Here is a 19,955-nt window from a genome sequence, read left to right on the forward strand (position 1 = left end):
TTTTTTCCCTGGCTGAGTCTCTGGTTTCTTATCTATAAAATGGGGAGAATAATAAACATGTTTCCTAGGATTGTTATGAGAATTCAATGAAGTAACACATGCAGAGTACACACAGGCACATAGTAGGTTTACAATAAATATTGATTGCCTCTTTAAGTCCCTAGTCTCTACCCAGGGCCTGCCTCATATTCAGGAGTCAGTAAATGTTTATGAAGAATAGGAATGTATGCATTTTGTATGTATGTGTCTAAAGGGCTATATATAGATGCTAACACAGATCCATCTGTTTCAAGAAGAGTGTTTGACTTGACTTGCATCAATATTCGACGGGAGTGGCTGAGCACATGCGCGTGACTCTTCTTGGGTTACCACATCCCCTGCTAAGCAGATGTCCATTATAATGGAATGTAAAAAAAGGGAAAAATAATAATAAAGGCAGAGGAGTGTAATGTTGTGGCTTGATTTGACAGGGCCTCCTGCTACTTCAGCTCCTAGTGCCGTGCATGAAGCAGATTAATCTGTATTCCAGCACACTACTGCTGGAGTCGGGGTCGGTTTAATTAGGGTATTTTAAACATCCTGTTTGCATCTAGAGTCTTACCAGGAAGCAGGATGTCTGTCTGTTTGAGGGAGTTCAGGGACAGGTGGGCAGCAAGGATAGGCAATAAAACAGAGATGGTTTTAATTTTAGAAACAAGAGAAGAACACTTCTGTATGATCTCCTTAAGACAAAAGAGCTAATGGCCTTAGATGTTCCATGGAAACAAAGGCAGCCCTGCTGCATGGCCTTGAATTTAAAAGTGGCCCTGCAAGATCTTGTCAAGACATGGGCCTGATGGTTGAAGTACAGAGACCATTTCCATCCTAAGAATAGAGCTGTAGCTGACCCATATCTTTCTTAACCATTTGGGCTTCTGGAAGGCAGGTGCAGGCTCTGAAGCTGGATGCACCTCAGAGGAGCCCTGAATTCATTGTCCAACCACACAGGCTGGGCCAGTATTTAGATACTAGGCTAGCAGGGCACTGATCATGGTCCATAGTCCAGCATTTGTACTTATCTATGATCTGCACTCCGCCCCCACCTTTCCAACCTCATCACCTTTCATCCTCCCTTCCCTCTGCCACACAGATCCTTGCCCAGTTCTTTGTCCATAACCCGCGCATTCCAGCTTAACGCCTTTGATGCACGCTTTCCGTCTGGTTGGAATACCTCTGTTCCCATTCCCTCCCCTCCGCTTCAAAGCTCTTTTCTTGCTTTCTTCTCTTCTCCCAGGCTCAGCTCACATGGCATCTTGCCCACCAGTCTTCCCAGACACCCTGGCTAGCAGCGTTATTTGCCTCCTCAGTTTCTGCCTCTTTCTCATCACTACCACTTCCTGTCAAGTAATTTTAGACTTGATAGACTGCAAGCACCTGGAGGGCAGAGTCGGTGTCTGTTTGTCCCCAAACACTGTATCTTATACATTGTAGGGTTCTATTTTATGAATAAACAAATGAAGCTGTGTCCGTTCCTGTGTCTAAGACCCCTGGAAGCTGCCTCCTGTGGCCCAGCTCAGGTTGTTAGTGCCTCTTCTTCCCTTTTGGTGGCCTCCTGGAACCAAAACTTGAAGAGATGCAAGCAGGACACCTCTGACATCTGGAGACCTTTCTCTTGGCACAGAATGGTAAGGAAGTCATTTAGGGATTGACACTGTGCTCCCTGTCATCTCCTTCCCCCTGTTCCCCACCTCCCACTCCAATCCCTACTTTGGGAGACCTGTAGGAACTAAATGTGTCCATAGAACCCAAAATCCTGGCCTCTGTTTCTCTATCCCCTTTCCCACAGAGAGCTTGAAGCTATGAGCTCACAGCCGTTCACTTACCTATGTAACACACCCAGCTCTGTGTCACTTCTAGGAGTCTGAGAATGCGAAATGACAGAAATAGCCAGCCCTGCCCATTCCTTCCTCTTTCCTCCCCTACCCCAACTGAGTTAGGGACCCTTCACATGTGTGCTCTGCGTATTCCACGTGTACCACACACTCATGTACTCGATGGTAGGTCTTTATTTCTTAGCCTTGCTCCTAGGATGATGAGCTTCTTTAGGGTGGTCTGTCTTCTTTCTTCTCTGTGTCCCAGCACTTGCTACATTGCCCGGCACATAGTAGGTGCCCAGAAGTTTGAGCTGGTGTATGCACCACTTCGTGCCCTGTAATTAATTATCCTGTGCTCACAGAACTCATGAAAGAGAAGGTATTTTTCATTTCCTCTACAGATCATGGGCTGTGTTTTCAATTCTACAGCAAGATCAAAAGGCAAATGATTACTGTGGCCGAGTACATTTATTTTTATTAAAAGGTAGGACCATCTCTGCTTCTCTGTGCTGTGTCCTTCAGCTTACTAGTAAATAGCCACCGCCCACTGCAGGGCTGTCTGCAGGTCTCCCAGAACTTGTATTATCTGGCTGTATAGGCAGTCATGCACAAGCACTTTATTTTAATTTATTGTAGGATTAAAGAGTCTGAGTGAAGTTGGCCTTGCACCATCTTAGGGTTAGAACAAATCTCAAGTTACAGAAGATAACCCCACCAGCTGAGAAAGTCAGGCCACCTAAGTTCCTCTTTCCTCGGCAAGGCTAGCGAGGGTGGCACAGGCAGACTGAAACACGTTCAGTGGCAGGCACGCGACCAGGAGGCACTGTGGGAGGCGCTAGGTGGTGATCTGCGACAGGTACGTGGGCTGGAGACTGTCTTGCCATGTTCCTCATCAGCACAGAAAATCTCGAATGTCTGTTGGGTGCCTGTTGTGCACCTGTCTCATTTGATACAAGACTCAAATTTGATGCAAGACTCAAATCCAAGTCTGTCTGATCCTAAAGCTCCACATAAGGTTAGTTAATTGTTGGCCATTCTAGAGCAGGTCCTGGAAGTTAGACTTCCTGCTGTACCTATGCGTCTGTCCCAGCAGTGGGCCACCAGTAGGCCTGGTTGTTAACAGGCCTATCTATGGATAAGGAGCTCTCCTCACAGAGAGAGGTGTTAACCACCCTTTTTTAAGACTGAGGATGAGACATGTTAGTCCATCTCCTCCTTTACAAAGACAGTGCACCCTGTACGAGGCTAGTTGGAGTGACTGCCACAGTTCCATTCTGGAAAGACCTCTGATCTGGGTATACTAGATCACGCGTTCTTAACCAAGGAGCTATCCCCAAGAGATGGAAACACTCTGAAATTCAATGGAAGTGTTACATTTTGTATATGATATGTTTTGCAAAGGATAGCATGCATAAGAGTTCATCAGATTCTCGAAAGTTTCTGTTGTGATTTTTTAAAAAGATCAATTGCAGATCTAGATGCCAGTGGTCCTTTTGACCTGAAGCAAATCACATCCCTTATCAGGGCTATGGTGTCTATACTCAAAATTCCAGAGGAGTTGAAGCAAAGATTTCTAATTCTCCTTCCAGCCCTGAAAATGACAGAACTCAAACTGACCCCAGAGAATCAAACTGCAGATACCCAGGGGTCTAACCCATTGCTAATCACCCTTGAGAGGCCCCTAAAGCTAGGAAGAGGGGCCAGAACCACCCCTCTACAGCAGTGTCACTGATTAGTGCCTGAGGCTGGCAGTTGTCTGTTGAGCGGGGCACTGGCAGGCAGGGGCTCACACTGACACGGTGTCAGTATTGACTCTGGAATATTCCACCAAGACCCCGGCCTCCCTACCGAGTGACTCGAAATTGTAGGTTGGCTTGGCCTTCCCCTCTAGGGAGCCTTGTGGCTTCCTTTGCCGTGTGTGTGTGTGTGTGTGTGTGTGTGTGTGTGTGTGTTCGTGTGTGTGTTCTGCTCTCCCCGGACCCTGCCTTAGAGGTTGTTTTCTGCAGTGTGAATCACCACATCCACGCCATCTGCATTGACAGCTCTATAGCCATCCTTTGACTCCATTTTATCCTGTCGAAATGACAGAGCAGCTGAGTGGTGCTGGCCAGCAGATAAACCTGTTATCTATCTCCCCTGCTCTCTGTGCCAGCAGCTCTCCCCATCTTCTTGGTGCATGAAAAATTGACACCACCTTGGGCTGAAATCTGTTCCTAGGGAGGCTACATTTATTAGTGGCTAATGAAACTGTGAGAGAGAGAGAGAGAGAGAGAGAGAGTGTGTGTGTGTGTGTGTGTGTGTAAAACTTGGGGTAGCTGAAGTGTTTTCCTATCTGTCAGGCACCAGTGACCTACAGCCAACCACAGGACCCAGAGAGAAAAAGACAGAAGGTACCTAAGATACCTTAGCAGCTTCAGGTTGCCTGAAGTTAACAACCTGTTCTTTGCTTAAAATCCCAAATAGCTAAATGCCATTTGTTCTTAGTATATACTCTGCAATAGATCAAGGTATCTCCCGCTCCGGGCTGGGATGAGCTGTAGAAATGCATGCTAATATGATCTAGTGCCAAAAAAGATGATTATTCTGTATATTACATTTTCTTCTCTGAAAATTACAGCTCCTCATAGCCTCACTGTTCTACTGGCACCCCACCCTCCCATCTTGTTCGGATATCTAGAGAACATTCTCTTGCAACTCTTTACCCTCCATCATAATCAGCAAGATTAAAAGGGAAATTTGAGAAGTTCTGGTTCAGTATTTGCAGAACTGCCTAAAACCCAAAGTCTCTTCTTTATTTGGACTCTGGTAGAAATCACCTCTGGAAAGAGTAACTCAGTAGGAGAGAAGAGGGGTTGTTATTCACGTCTTACTCCATATGGCCTGTTGCTTCATTTTCTCTCATCAAAATTGTTGAATTTTTTTTAAATCCACGTTTACATAGTGCCAGTCTTTTGGACACAATGATCCCCACGTGAAGCACATCATCAGGCTTTGCATGGTTCAGTTTCTGGTTCTTTTATCTTCTTTAAAAGCTCTGATGGTTACTTTTTATATCCGGAAAACATGTAACAACATAGTAGGAAAGCTTACTGTTTAGAGTCAGGCATCTTGGGTTCCGACCTAGTTCCCACCACTGACTGATGGACATGACGTTAAGTAAGTTGATGAACCTCTCTGAGCCTTGGATTCTCCAGTTATAAAAGAGGGGTGAGAATGGTACCTTTCTCATGGCTTAGTAGTGAGGATTCGGTGAGAAAATTGTGTACAGACTCAAGTCTACCGTCACAGATACACAGTTGGTGACAGTTACTATTGTACCCTACTTACTTTCAACTAGGTATTTGAAGCTACTTGTAGCAAAACAGTATGGTGATACTAAACCTTAGCTTTGAATAAGAATTTGTCAAAACATAAATGCCCAACTGGAGAAAATATTTGCAGCGTATATGACAAAAGGATGAGAGTCTTAATTTATATAGAGCTCATAGGAATCAAATTGGCAATAAGGCCAGGCAGTTCACCCAGAAAGCAATACAAGCGGTCAGTAAACATCAGAAAAGCTGCTTAACCTTGTTCATAACAAGAACAAAAACATGCTAATCAGAAGAAGATCCCACTTTTCACCCACTAAGTTGTCATAATTTTTAAGTTGGATAGTATCCAAACTGAGTGAGGATATGGGAAAACGGATACTCTTTATATGTAAGAGTATAAATACATATATATATATATATATATATATATATGTATTGTGTATCTATTGTATATACATATATGTATATATATATATATATAGTATATACATATATAAAATTTTGCTTCCATTCTGTGTGTGTGTGTGTGTGACACTGAGAGTGGACATGAAATTGGTACAACCTTTTAGGCAAATAACTTGTCAGCGTCTTTCAGCATATTCTATTTGAATACTTTTTGACCCAATTCCACTGCCAGGAATTTGCCATAAGAGTACACATGCAGGGGCGCCTGGGTGGCTCAGTGAGTTAAAGCCTCTGCCTTTGGCTCAGGTCATGATCCCGGGTTCCTGGGATTGAGCCCCGCATCGGGCTCTCTGCTCAGTGGGGAACCTGCTTCTCCCCCACTCCCTCTGCCTGCCTCTCTGCCTAGTTGTGATTTCTCTCTGTCAAATAAAAAAAAAAAAAAAGAATACACATGCAGTGGGGCACCTGGGTGGGTCATTGTTGGTTAAAGCCTCTGCCTTCAGCTCAGGTCATGATCCCAGGGTCCTGGGATCAAGCCCCGCATGGGTCTGTCTGCTCAGCGGGGAGCCTGCTTCCCCGCCTCTCTGCCTACTTGTGATCTCTCTCTCTCTCTGTGTCAAATAAATAAATAAAATCTTTTTAAAAAATACACATACAAAGGTGTATTAATGCCAGGAAAAAAGTACGCATGCCAGAATATGTGTACATGGATGTTTGGTGCAGCATTGTTTCTAACAGCAAAAGCAAAACAAACAACCAAAAACTGGAAACCACCTAAAATACTCATGATTGAGCAGGATGCTAGTTAAATTATGATAAATAAGGTCAGTGGAATCCTAGATAGCCATTAGAAAAAAACGAAGTGTGTACTGGTATGGAAAGATATATATATATATATATATATATATATATATATATATATATATATATACACATATATATGTGTATTTTTACATCTTATGTGTATGTATATTACTATTATGTGTGTATATTATTTTTTTCCCCTCTCCTCTAAGAATATACACAAGATACCTTATAGGTATTTTCCCCTTGGGAGAGAAGAAAAGGATGATGACAGGAGTATGGGAAAAGACAAATATTAGGTGTTCAATAAATACTTGTTGAATGTGTTTTATACCTTTGTGTATGGTCTCATTTTTACCATGTGTATCCATTACTTCTATTTTATTTAATTTTTTAAAGATGTTATTTATTTCTTTGAGAGAATGGGAGAGGATGCAAGCAGGTGCAGAGGGAGAAGCCAGGCAGGGAACCAAACATGGGGCTAGATCCAGCACCATGGGGTTATGATATAAACCAAAGGGAGATGCTTAACCAACTAAGTGACCCAGGTACCCCCTTACTTTTATTTTAAAATCAATTGGTGGATCATGGTGGGAATCCCTAATAAGGCAGTAAAAGAAATTGCTTCCTATGGGTGAGCTGAAACTCATCTTTGAGCTTCCCAGTAGCCAGGCAAAGAGGGAACCCTGATAAGCATAAAAAATTCATCAGGAAAGAGAAACATTTTCCTGATCTTCATCTCTAACAGGACTCTATAGCGTTAAGGGTTGGTCTAAACTCACATTTTGTCTTGTCTCTCCCCATCTTGAAATTCATGGGTGGATTCTTGCAACTTTTTTTCATGATCTACCCTCTGCCACCTAACTGGCCTCCCCTCCTCCATGTGGATATGACACTCTTTCCAAACTGGCCTTTGCTTATATTGTTCCGTCCGCCTGTGTTGCTCTCTCCTCTTCTCTACCTGGTTGTCAGCCAAAGCTGTTGTGTTGGAACTTTTTGAAGATGTTCAGTTGTTTGTTACCTCCAGTGGGAATCTTTTTAGGTCAGATATCCTTTCTCTGTGCTCCCCAGGTCCCCTGTGCCTACCTCAGTGATGGGACTTGTCACACTACCCTTTTACCATTGTTTTGTTTCTGCACTAAATAAGGAGCTCCTTAAGATTAGGGATGATGTGGTGTTTGTTTGGGGACCCCCAAGCTGCAGGTGCTTGCCAGGCACAAAGATAAGCAAGTAGCAGTGAATGATGGCGTGAGTCATCTGAAGTTTGAGTTCTGCCTCTTTCACCAGTTAGCTGTGCAGACCAGTCCCTGTGCTCTTTACTCCATCTATACAATGAGAGGTTTGGCCCAGACAGTCTATGAGAACTCTGGCTGATATCTGTTTCTTCCTCTGTGGTTGTCAGATTGTCATATGTATACATGGAGATATTGCCACTTTTTATGCTGAGTAATTTCAAAGTTTCAGAACTGAGCCTGTTAGCGTTCACTGCATTGATTATGGCGGGTCCCACATCTGCTCAGCAGCTGAAGAGATCAGAGCCTAAGATTGGAGAACTGATTATGTCCCCTACTCTGCCCTTCTCTTCTCTCCTTGGCATGCAGAGAGGTCAGAGAACTTTCTCTGACGTGTGCCTCGAAAGACGGCCTCGTCTTATCCTACATTCTCACTCCGAGCTGAGCTGTTTGGTTCACTGTCCTTACCCTCGGTTCCATGACAGTCTTTGCCTTCTTGTGAATACGGGTCCTGTGCTGTCCACTCTCCACTTTCTGCACTCATCCCATCCTATTCCCTGTTCTCTGCTCCCTTCATTTTGTTCAAGATGGAGATCATACCACCTCAATCTCAACTTCACACAAGAGTTGAAAGAGAGATATTGGGGTAAACCTGGGGCATTGTTTGGGGACTAGGGAGGGATAGACCAATGAAAAAAGCAGACAAAGATTCCTGCCTTTAAGGAACTGACATTCTAATTGAAGGGAGACTGAACAGAATGAATGAATGAATGAATAATACGGTGTTTTAGAAGGTAATTATGCTGAAGAGAAAAATAAAGCAGCTAAGACTTGGAACTAGGTAGTGTCAGGGTGTTGCGTTTTTAAATGGGGTGGTCAAAGAAAAGCCTCATCTAGAAGATGGCAACTGGGTAAAACTGGGTGTGACCATGGCACCGTGCAGATAATCTGGTGACGAGAGCAGGAGCTCACCGGACGCTAGAAACGGCATTTAGTCCAAATGAGTTGGGGAGCCAGCAGAGGGCTTTAAACAGAGAGATGTTGGGCTCTGACTTTGGGTTTTAACCTAAAGGATCGTTCTGACTGCTCTATGGACATGGGGCCAGAAGGAGCAAGGGTGGAAGCAGAGAATATTGAATTGAATATTCCAAGCAAGAGAGGACAGTGGTGTGGACCTGAGTAGCCGCTGCGGGGGCAGCAGGAAGAAGAGGTGGGATTCTGGGTATAATTTGAAGGTAAAGCTGATAAGTTTTCCTGTGAGAGCTGTGAAGAAGGAGAGGATAAGGGACATCTCCACTGCTTTCAGCCTGAGGAACTGGAGAACTTGGTTGCCATTAACCAGGTGGGAAGACAGGTTTGAGGAGGCAGATCAGGAGCTGGATTTGGGATGTGTTCAATTTAAAGGACCTATTGTCAGCCACGTGGGGAGAGCAGGGAGAAAGGTGAGCACATGAGTCTGCTTTCAGAGAACAGGACTGGCCGGTACACCCAATTTTGGCAGCCGTCAGCGTGTAGGTGGTTTTTAAAGCAGTGGGACTAGCGTGGGGCTTCCCAGAGAGGTGACCGTGGATAGAAGACAGGATGCCGGACGACCTCCGGCAGTACGAGACTGGGGATGTGGAGAGGCAGGGAATGCTTCCAACGTAAATGAGGGGCAAACAGTCGTATCTGTGCTGTGGTGAATGCCTACTGGGGGCTTTAATTAATAGGTGACTTTTTGAGAACTCCAGGGGAGTTTGACATGTGAAGATGTTCTTCAGTCACTTTTCAGATAGAGTATTTGTTGCCTACGCTCTGGGCATTATCTCAAAATAAACTTCCCTCTGTCATTTCTCCACGACTAGACTTCTGCCGCCTCCTTTTCAAGGTCATTATTCTTGATTTTTAAAAATTCTTTTTAAAGAAAAGAATCTCTTCACAGCTGAAGCCTATAATATACCCTTCAATTACCCTCTTCTTCCCACGGTAGAAAAATAGTAGCTCATAATAGAAGCCTGTGGGTTATATGAACTCAAAAAGCATCGTTACCATTTTGAAGTACTTACTGGCCAACTGCTTTCAAACTTGGAGGAGTTTTAGCTGCACCATAATGGCAGCGATAACCCTGGTGCCCTGTCGCATCTCTTACTGAATTCCAGGATATTTACCTGGGGAAGGTATGAGGGAAATTGAGGATTTGACAGAACACGTCTTGTTTGTTCATTATATACTCATCTCATAGCAGACATTCATACTGTGTTCATGGGTTATTTCTGTAAATGGGGGATTAGTTTAAGGTTCTGTTGTGGACAATAAAAATCAGTTAATTCCAGGTGGACTAGAAGTTCTGACTTAGTTTTGATTCACTCGTTCAAGTTGTCCTTGAGGATATCATCCCTTTTGAATATGTTTCTTGTGCAGCATGTCAAGATCAGTTCAGGTTTCCAATGACACAATTTAAGTTCTTGTCTTAGTAATCAATAGCAGCAGTCAGGGAAGGCCTACTTATTCCTCCTCCAATAGAACCAGATCAGGCTTGAAGAGAGGTAATAATTACCGCTCTGATCACAGCATGTTCCCTTTTCTCCTTCCCAACCCAGAGCATGTCTGTTCGATCCTGGCTTCCCTCCTGCGGAACCTGAGAGGACAGCAGCGAACCCGGCTTCTGAATAAATTCACTGAAAATGACAGTGAGAAGGTGGGTGTGCCAGCTGCACGGTAAGGCCTGGCCCAGGGCCGGCGGGGTGGGGCGTGGGGGGGCGGTGCTGGAAGGGCTCTTTACCTGATGCCATCTGGGGGCTGCTGGGCTGAGCGCTCCTGCCCTAAAATATTTTCTCCAGCATGGCTTTGGATCTCGGGTTTTTCTATGACTCTGCCTCTCCTCTCCAGATCCATCCTTCTGGGAGTAGTAGCACCTTGGGGTGGCAGGGTGATTTTTAGACCCAGTGAGAGTGAGGTTGTAATAGGATTTGGATTGGGGGCTGCACAGCATGGCAAAGTCATCAAGAACCATAGCCTTTAGATTCAGACGTCTGGATTTGAACCTGGTTTTGCTATTTTCAACATGTGTACCACTCTGAGCCTTGTTTTCCCTGTCTTTGAAATGGACATGTTAATTCCCGTCTTGAACAGTCAAGGAAAGGAAGACTAAATGTGGCCTTCCTAGGAGGCAGTAATGGAAGGTTCTGTTATGGACATAGAAAAGGGAGAGCCTGTCCTCCATGTCCTGTGGGATAAGAGAATGATCACATAAATGAGATTAGATGCATCTTTTACATTGTGATTTAGCATGCCAAACCATAAGAGATTCAACAGTAGCAAGAGTCAGCATATATATATATATATATATTTGTTTTTTGTTTTTTTAAGAGTCAGCATATATTTAATGATTGGGGGGTTAGCAAGCCCCTTTCATTGTTGCATGTATTCTCCCGGCACCATGGGGTTTACCCTCTGTGTGGCTTTCGTCCACATTTGCAGGTTAGGAAATAGGCTTGAAGGCATTACATTGCTTGCCCACAATCACGGTCTACTTTGCGCATGCCTCTAGTTACGAGTTAGATCACTCTAGGTGAATAAAATTAAAGACCCAAACCCCTTTTATAACTTACCATAATTCCTTTCTGTGTCCAAGGAAAGGCTGAAAGTTTGTCCTCCTTCAGAGGGAGGTTTTGGCTGTCTCTCTGAGCTTGCTCCTGACCGTTTCCTCCAGCCTTGCTAGCGCATAGCATGGGGAAGAGGCCATCATGAGGTTAGACACAGAACACCTTAGCAGACATGTCACCCTGGTGACATTTAATGTCTGGGCTTCAGTTTCTTTGTCTCTAAAATTAGGGTCACTATCTTTCCTGCCTATGTTCTCAGGTTTTTTTTTTTAAGGTGTAAGGAAATAATGAACACGAAGATACTCCATCAACTGAAATATATAAGATCTTGGAGTCGTCATTGTTATCCAGAGAAGATTTGGGTACAGTCCTCCTGGACTCTGAGGGCGTGTTGAAGCACCATCTGGTGTTAACCACTATAAGCTCTTGAGTAAATATCAGGGTTGCCAAGAGCCGTGGTGGTGCCAGCCTAGTAAAGAGATAGTTTAGAACTCTAAGCTGGTTTCATGGTGTTTGTTCAGTCTTTTGGAAGTCTTAGGGAAAAATGAAACTTTTTTAAACCCACCAAGTGTTCCTCGGGCCATGTTTGAAGCATGACTTTTGCTAAGTTGAAAACTGATTTTTAAGTTATTGCTGAGCAGAAGTCAGGGCCTTTTTTTAAGTTGTTGAAAGAGTTTTTTTCGTGTACTCTCTTCTAACTCGAAAGCAACTAAAGAGATTTTACTCAGACCTTTTTAAAAAAAGATCAGCTCTGGGGTAGAATCTGAACATGAAAGGTTTCAGTTGGAAGAAAGAAATTTCTGTAAAGTTCTAAGTGAATACCAAGTATGTAACTTCAGGCTCCTTCTCTTTGCAAGAAGGGACTTGAATTTTTATTTATCTGTTTGTTTTTAACAACTCGAATTCTCAGGAGCCCTTGAAGGGCTGGAATGCAGTGTCCTTTGGGGAATGGGCCTGTGTTTGGACTGCACCCCTCCCAGGTGTTGGCTTGTTCTCCCTCAGCTCTTCAATCCATTCCTGCTGTGTTCCTAAGCAGAGCTCATCCTCGATGTCAGAAGTGGGAGAGTGGGTCTCCTATTGTACAGACTGACAGTGAGATGAATGGGAGTCCCACTGTTCTCTTGCCTTGGTATTCTTTTTCCTTCTCACTCATGTCTGAAATATCTCTCTTTCAGGTTGACAGACTGATGGAGTTGCATTTTAAGTATCTGGATGCAATGCAGGTGGCGGACAAGAAGATTGAAGGGGAGAAACACGTACGTATCCTTGCCTGTCTTTTGCCGACCATTGACTTGCGTTTCATTTGGGTCCCTTTGTACCTTCTCTGTCCCCATAGGACAGGCAAGGGCAGAGGTACCACCTACCCTCATGTGCCGCCTAACCTGTTAGAGCAGAGCAGGTGACAGTCTGCCAGTGGTTAGACCTTCTAATAGGAGCATGTCCTTTAAGAGGGAGGATGTGGGGGCGCCTGGGTGGCTCAGTGGGTTAAGCCGCTGCCTTCGGCTCAGGTCATGATCTCGGGGTCCTGGGATCGAGTTCCGCATCGGGCTCTCTGCTCAGCAGGGAGCCTGCTGCCCTCTCTCTCTCCCTCTGCCTGCCTCTCTATCTAGTTGTGATCTCTATCAAATAAATAAATAAAATCTTTAAAAAAAAAAAAGAGGGAGGGCGTGTCGGAATGATCCCTGTCCAGCCGGGGGTCTGGGTGATAGCACAAGTACCCTTGAATGAGCTGCTCTTAAAACATCTGGCCAAAGTGCAGTGTAGTGACTTGGTTGCACACTAGCAGAGCTGGCCGAGTCCGTCTTGGTTCACACCCTGCTGGCTTCGGTAGCCATAGGGGAAGCATCCGAGGGAAGGGTGATCATGGGATAAGAACTGGAAGAAAGGTCGAGATCACTCATTGACAGATAAAAAACTGGAGACCTGGAGAAAGGGGCCTCAGAGGCATCACAGCAAAGCCTGTGTACCAGGTTCCAGAGGACTGACCCTAATTTCTTCCCCTCATGGCTGCTGAGGGAAATGAAGACTGTCAGATTTGTTTCCTGAGGGGTTGTGCTCACTGTGCTGGTACCCTGCCTTCTGTACTTTCCACCTGCTTCCATTTTGTTCTCTGCCATGTCTGGCCTCTACCTTTCTCATCTGTCTCCTTCATTGGGGGCAGGCATTCGTGTTGTTTAATGTCTGGTCTTTATTCTCCTCCCGCAAGACATTCCTCAGTCTTTGGTCCCATTGCCAAAGGATCCTTGCCTTGCTTTTTTTCTTTTTTTTTAAGATTTTATTTATTTATTTGACAGAGAGAGATCACAAGTAGATAGAGAGGCAGGCAGAGAGAGAGAGAGAGAGGGAAGCAGGATCCCTGCTGAGCAGAGAGCCCGATGCGGGACTTGATCCCAGGACCCTGAGATCATGACCTGAGCCAAAGGCAGCGGCTTAACCCACTGAGCCACCCAGGCGCCCTGCCTTGCTTTTTTTCAAAGTCTCTAATAGACTTCATTTTCTTTGTGATCTTGATTTGCTCTATCGCTCCATTCTCTTTCATTCTTCTTGCCTTAAAGATACACTGGAGGCTTTTGAGCCACACTGGTGGGAGAGCCAGTTGGGCCCCAGCTCCCATCTGTGGTGGAGCAGCTCAGCTGTGGGACAGAGCCCAGCGCACAGGGGACTGCGCTAGCATTTGCCTCCAAGCTAGGCCTCAGGCCGGGTGAGAGCCCCAAGCTTATGGGGAGATAGTGACCCTCTTGTCTGTGCCCTGTTTTTCTTCACCCCTTTGTAACCACCGCCCCCCCGTTCATAAGCTATACCTTCCTTTAATGAATGCCAGGGGACAGGTCCCTGTGGGTGTCGTGTGCGGGATCTCCCTCCCCCTAGTAAGTCCTCAGATGTTTGTTGATTGATTGAATTGACTGACTGGGACATTCCTCGTTTATGTGGTGATACTCCTGCAAGATAAAGGCAGAGGCTCCGAATCCTGAGGCTGGACTGTGGGCGCCAGCATGTTGCACACGCAGTTCTTGTTCTGCCCTCCCACCCCCTTTATTTTGTCCTTCTCCATCCTTTCTTCCCTTTTCAGTAACTTGTGCGTGGTGGACACTTAGTGACTGTTTAAGTGGCAGAGTAATGTCTTTTTTCTCTTCGTCTGAATGATAATTAGAAGAAATTTCCCTAGACTTTTGTGGGAAAACAGCCACAAGACAATTAGAACTCCAGCTCTGACTGAAGACCTGTGTTATCTGCAAGAGGAGATTTTCGGGGGTAGAAGGAGCACCTGGGAGTTGGGGGACCTAGAATTTTAGGCAGGCACCCCCTCTCCATCACTGTGTGGCCCTGTCTTGTCACCATGCTTCGTGTAGCCAGCTTCTTAGCTATAACGTGGTACCAGCAAACACCTCTCAGATCCTTTCCAACTCAGTGTTGCCCCTCAGGTTCAAGCGCACATCCTTGGGTCACTGTGCTGGCTTCTAGCAGTGGGGTGGAGTAAGAGAACAGGGATGGGGTGATCGGTGACCACGCAGCCCTTCATACAGAGGAGCGGCAGCCTCCGAGAAAGTGTTGGGTGAGTGGGGAGTCACAGAAGCCTGGGTTTGGATTCCAACTCTGCCACGTCCTAGCTCTGAGACCTTGGACAAATGAATTGACCTCTGTAAACTTTGGTTGTGTCATCTGTAAAATGGAAGTAACACTTCCCTTTGGGGGTTATTATAAAGAGGAAGCATAAAGTACGGAAAGCACCTCGCTACATTTCTGAGAGCCGCTGCTGCTTGGTGCTCGTAGCATCCTTCATCGTTCTTGCGCAGCTTTTAAAGCGAGCCAGGCGGCCCTTCTCCTGAGGGCATCCTCCGTGCTGTCTGTCCCGGAAGGAGTCCCCCTAACAGACCAGAGTGTTGGCCCCATCATACACTTCGTTTGAGGGGAAGCTGGAGTAGATGGCTTTTCTGAAGGCGACCGAGTAAGCTGTGGGGCGTGAGGGAGCAGCTTGCATGTAGCCGTTAGGAAACTTGGCCCACTTCCCACAAGATTATCTATTATCAGCGCTGAAGAGGGTGTGAAATTGATTAGCACTGACGGAGAGTAATCGCCGCAGCCACTCTCCCCCGGCCTTCACAGAGCTCCTGTGTACCATAGGCACCGGGGCTCCTGCAGTTCCCTGACAAACATCTGTCTCCTTGATGCCAAGGCCGTTTTGCTGGGCACTGGCAAACATTCCAAGGCCATTAGTGCTCAGCAGCCCCAGTGTTGCTCAGAGAGACAGGGCGGGGTGGCAGGGCGAGGGATGCATTAGCGAGCAGTGCTCTCTGCCAGCACTCGGGCTCCGTCCTGGCAGGTGCAACCGCCTGGCAGGTGTAGAGTGACTCGGAACAGAACGACCTCTTTTTCACCTCTCCTTCATGCACTCTTCTCTCTTAAGTCATAAGCAATTTGTTGCCTCACCCCACCCATCTCTGTTAAACACGGATGTCCTACACCCCTTGGCAGCTCAGCAAATATTTGCTGACTCGAATTGAATGCTTATTTCTCATGTGTTTGATGACATTGACGGTCAGATCAGTAATGAATAAATATCTCCCAGACTTCCACACTCCACCAAGTCTGCAACAACAAAAAAAAAACCTTAGATAGCAGGGTCGGGGACTGCCCCCAGATAAGGCAGGTCAGGTATTGACAGCTTTAGTGTCTCAGAAACCCCATCTTCCCTGTACACTTCAGACGTCCACGGGCACGGTGCGAATGGCCGTGGTTTGCAGTTGACCAGGAGTCACTGGACAGAATCCAGTCATTTGGCAAATATTTCTCAGGCGCCTGCTCTCTGCGAGGCACCGGGCCAGCCACTGGCAGGGGGTGAGAGTTGCAAGTGCCTGTGGAAGAAGGGGTCCCCAGGAGTGGTGCTGCTGACGAGGCCTAGAGGTGCCCAGGGAGCCAGGAGCTGTGGACTGGGCCCGGCGGGACCCTCAGCTGTTTTGCATATGATGCAGGGTACAAGCTGCACGTTCGAAGATAGAGAGGCATCAGGCATTTCCAACTGAAGAGGAGCAGGAGCAAAGGAGGGGCAGGGGGAGCCAAGTTTGGGGGGTGGGGGTGAGTGGGAAGTTAAATCCCAGGAGAAGAGGGTGAGAAGGGAGAATGTGGGCTCTAGAGCCCGGCTTCTTTCTGCCTTCTGACTGCGGACAAGTAGCTTAACTTCTCAGCCTTACTTTCTTGCTCAGTAATGTTTTCTTTCTAAGGTGTATGTCCCAACCTGTGTACTTTGGGGCATTCAGAAGGTGGGATTTGGTGAGCTAACACCTGAAAGCTCTTCCACAGGGCTTGGCACATAGCCGGTGGCCAGAAACCTTTTGTTGTCTCTTTAAGGACTGTCTGCACCCCATCACCCCTGCACACACACACACTTCCTAACTCCCCCAGGACTGCAACATTTCGCATGATCTGGGTGTCCCTGTTTCTTTAGCATCCTCTCCCGCACCTGGGCACTCCTTCCTGCCTTAGTGCCTTTGCATTTGCTTCTTCCCATTGTCCTGGCTCTTCTCTTCTGGCGCTTCCCTCTACCTTCAGGTCTCAGCCTAAATGTCACCTCATCAGCGAGTTTTCAGTCATCACCGTGCGTAAAGTAGCATCACCCCAATCTCCAGGGCCCTTCGTCACTTCTCAGTATTTGTTTATCCTCTGTCTCTGGGGCTGTAATCTCTCTTGTTCATCATTTTCTCAGGACTTAACATAGTGATTGACATGCACTAAATGAAGGACCCTCACTTATGAGATGAAATTAGTATTTGTCCATGAGTATTAAGGAAAATTGAAGGTCTGAGGGTTTTTTCCTCCATTGTTCCTTAACTCTCATTTTTAACCCTCTTTTTTGGTTTGCTCTATGATTAGCCTCATCATCAAAAGTGTCTCAGGACCTCTGTGTAGGTTCTGTGGCCTACCTGTGGCAATGTTCAGTAAGGTGAAACACGCCTATCTAGAAGAGTCTACAGGACAAGCTGGTGACTGTATACACATTCACTTGAAATCACATTACTGCAATAATCTGTGATTGGCAGAGACTTCCACATCTGGGGCTGTGGCCCACTGCATTCACGTGTCTTCTGTGACTGCTCGATTCAGGGCCACAGTGTATCTGGACATGCCCTCGGGGTCCTGGTTAACAAGATTTGACCTGAACTTTTAAAGGGCACGTAATTCCTAGACTCTTCTAGTAGCCTCAGTTCTCCGTGATCTGTAAATATTGAGGATGCTTGTCTCAGCAGATTTCACCTGACTCCCAAACCAATACCAAGCCCAGAAGACAGCAAGGTCCCTGTTTTTGGGAAGATGGCCTGACTTCTCGTCGGTTCCTTCTGGCTTCTCTCGGTTAAATGTACAGAGATGCCTGGCTTCTGACTGTCAGAGTGAGACATAATTATATAGGTACTGGCAGGGATTTTAAGAGGGAGGAGAGCCTTAGAGAGAGGTTTCCCTTTTTTAGTTCCTGGGAAAATTATACTCAGCAGGTTTATTCAATAAAGTGTTCTCACCACATACTTTGCACTGTAATGACTTACAAATTACATGCTAATTTTGCCACAGTTAAATCATTCTAGGCTTTATCCTGGAAAGAGAAAGATGGACTCCTTGTAATGAAACAATATCCACAGGACTTGATGTCTGGAACAGACTTGGACTATTTCCTTAGCATTTGAAACTCATTTAAAGATCTGTACAGAGCGGGGGGAGCACAGGAGTGGATGCGTGGGGAACGTGATCCTAGAGCACTGGGGAAGGACGTAGACAGGAGAAGTAGGAGACTGCCATTGATTCTTCTGCTAACTGGGCGGCAGGCTTCTGGGATGCGCTTTACAAAGAGAATCCTGCTGAGAGTTCCTCTCGGCTGTTCTTTAAGCCAGTCGTTCCCAGACTTTCTCTGTTCAAGAATTTGCCAGGACACAGCTAATAGCCAGTGGAAGCCAGTGATGGAGGGGGAGGCTGTGTCCTGGTGCTTTTTCCTCTCTTTTAGATGCCTACTGACGTAGCCATATGCACGTTCACCCTCCGTAACTCCCCTGCCTGCCCGCTTCCCAGTCTGTCATCCTTTCTGCCAGTGGAGGGGAAGTCAGAGGAGCTCAGTTCTGATCCTGTGCTGCTGCCACTTACTTTGCAGTGTGGCCCTGCGTGCTCTGTTTGGCTTTTGTCATCCTCCCTGCCCTCCTGTTCAGTGGGGTTCATAGGCTCTAGGGCTGTGCGCCGGGAACTCCCGAGTGTCTGTGGACTCTCAGAGACCCTCCCACGGGCCATCACCCAGAGGCTTTTGTGGCTCAGCCAGTCCAAAGCCTGGTCTGTGGCCTTATCCGTGTACCATCCCCTCCCCTCCTACCGCACCAGGGCCAGTCACCGGTTTCACCAGGTCAGAAACCTGCGCTGCATCTGTTTCCTCCTTTCCACCTGCTGGGTCCATCTGGTAAGTTTTACCTCTGATCTCTGTGCATCCTCTTCGTGTTCCCCTGTCCTCACTACCACCATGGACACTTGGGCAGCCAGCATCTTTTCTTCTGGTAGGAGTGCAGCGCCCTCCTCACTAACCGTTTCCCTGTCCCTAGGTTTGTCCTCTCCGATCCGTTTCTTACACAGTAACCAGAGACTTTTCTAAACTGAAAATGCAGCTGTGCCACTCACCTACCCAAACCCAGTACACACTGGCTCTGTGTAACCTGCGGGATATGCTCTAAATTCTTTCCAGGCCTTGCTAGGCCTCTCCCACTGGGGCCCCTGCCTGCCCCTGCCTCCCCACCCCAGGGCTGCATCCCTCACCACTCCTCCCCTTGTGACGTGCGAGAACAGCTCTGTACCACCTCTGCCTTCCTAACCTTTCTCTCCTCTGCCCAGAATACCTCTCTGTACCATGTTTCCCACAGCCCTCTCCTGCAGCTGGCTAATTCCTCTGTATCCTCAAGAGCTTTGGCAGAAAAGTCTGTCAATAGATGCATGTTGAGTGTGTACCATGTGCCAGGCATGCTGCTTAGTGTTGCTGGGCCAGCGCCTGCAGAAAACATCGCGGCCCCCATGCTGCTCCCCCCACCCCGTGCTCCCTGTGCGCAGCAGCCCGCAAGCCGTAGACCGAAATCTTGCCTCTGCTTCAGTTTCCTCATCAGGAAAAGGGGGAGAATGGTAATACCTATCTTGAAGGGTTATAGGGAAGATGAAATAGATCAATATACAAAAATCACTTAGAACAGTTTCTGGCACAAGCAAGTATGCCATAAGTGGTAGCTATTATTTTAAGTGTTTTTGGCCTGTATGCTTGTCTCTCTCTCCCTCTAAAGCTGAGTCTCCACAAGCTTGTCCTGCTCTTCTTTCCTCGGCACCCCAACATGATTGTTATTTTCTGGCCTTGTGTTCTTGTATCTGCTGTCGCAGAAGCTCTGGTTCTCTCAAGGCTGGCTTATATGTTGTCAAGATTCAGATGAGCAGTCATGGGTATTTTTTGTTTTGTTTTGTTTTTTTCAGTAAATTTAGAAATGTAGAAATGGAAGACACACACATCATGGAGACATGGTAGCTGGAAGGAAGCGTGAATCCTGAGGTCATACGGCCCAAGGTTGAATCTCAGCTCAGCCACACATGACCTCTGTTTTGAGGGAGATGACTTGCCCTTTGCGTGTTTTAGTTTTCACAGTGACTTTACCATTTTAAAGATTAATGAGACTGTTTATAGCAACGAGTCACATGCTTATGTGCTAGGGTTGGCCTAACACATAGTCAGTTCTCCTCCATGGGCAAAGGTCTGGCCTGAGA

General features: G+C 46.5%; 1 protein-coding gene across 1 annotated transcript in view; it reads left to right on the forward strand.

The window, feature by feature from the left end:
* The window catches only part of CTNNBL1 (catenin beta like 1), a 167,702-nt gene that overhangs the window by 128,060 nt on the left and 19,687 nt on the right, over positions 1-19,955 (forward strand). The window contains exons 12-13 of the mRNA XM_045981189.1: positions 10,188-10,285; positions 12,368-12,448. Coding sequence (XP_045837145.1) covers positions 10,188-10,285; positions 12,368-12,448 — 179 coding nt within the window. The remainder of the gene's footprint in view (positions 1-10,187; positions 10,286-12,367; positions 12,449-19,955) is intronic.

This window comes from Meles meles, chromosome 16 (genome assembly GCF_922984935.1).
Source record: "Meles meles chromosome 16, mMelMel3.1 paternal haplotype, whole genome shotgun sequence".
NCBI classification, from domain to species: Eukaryota; Metazoa; Chordata; class Mammalia; order Carnivora; family Mustelidae; genus Meles; species Meles meles.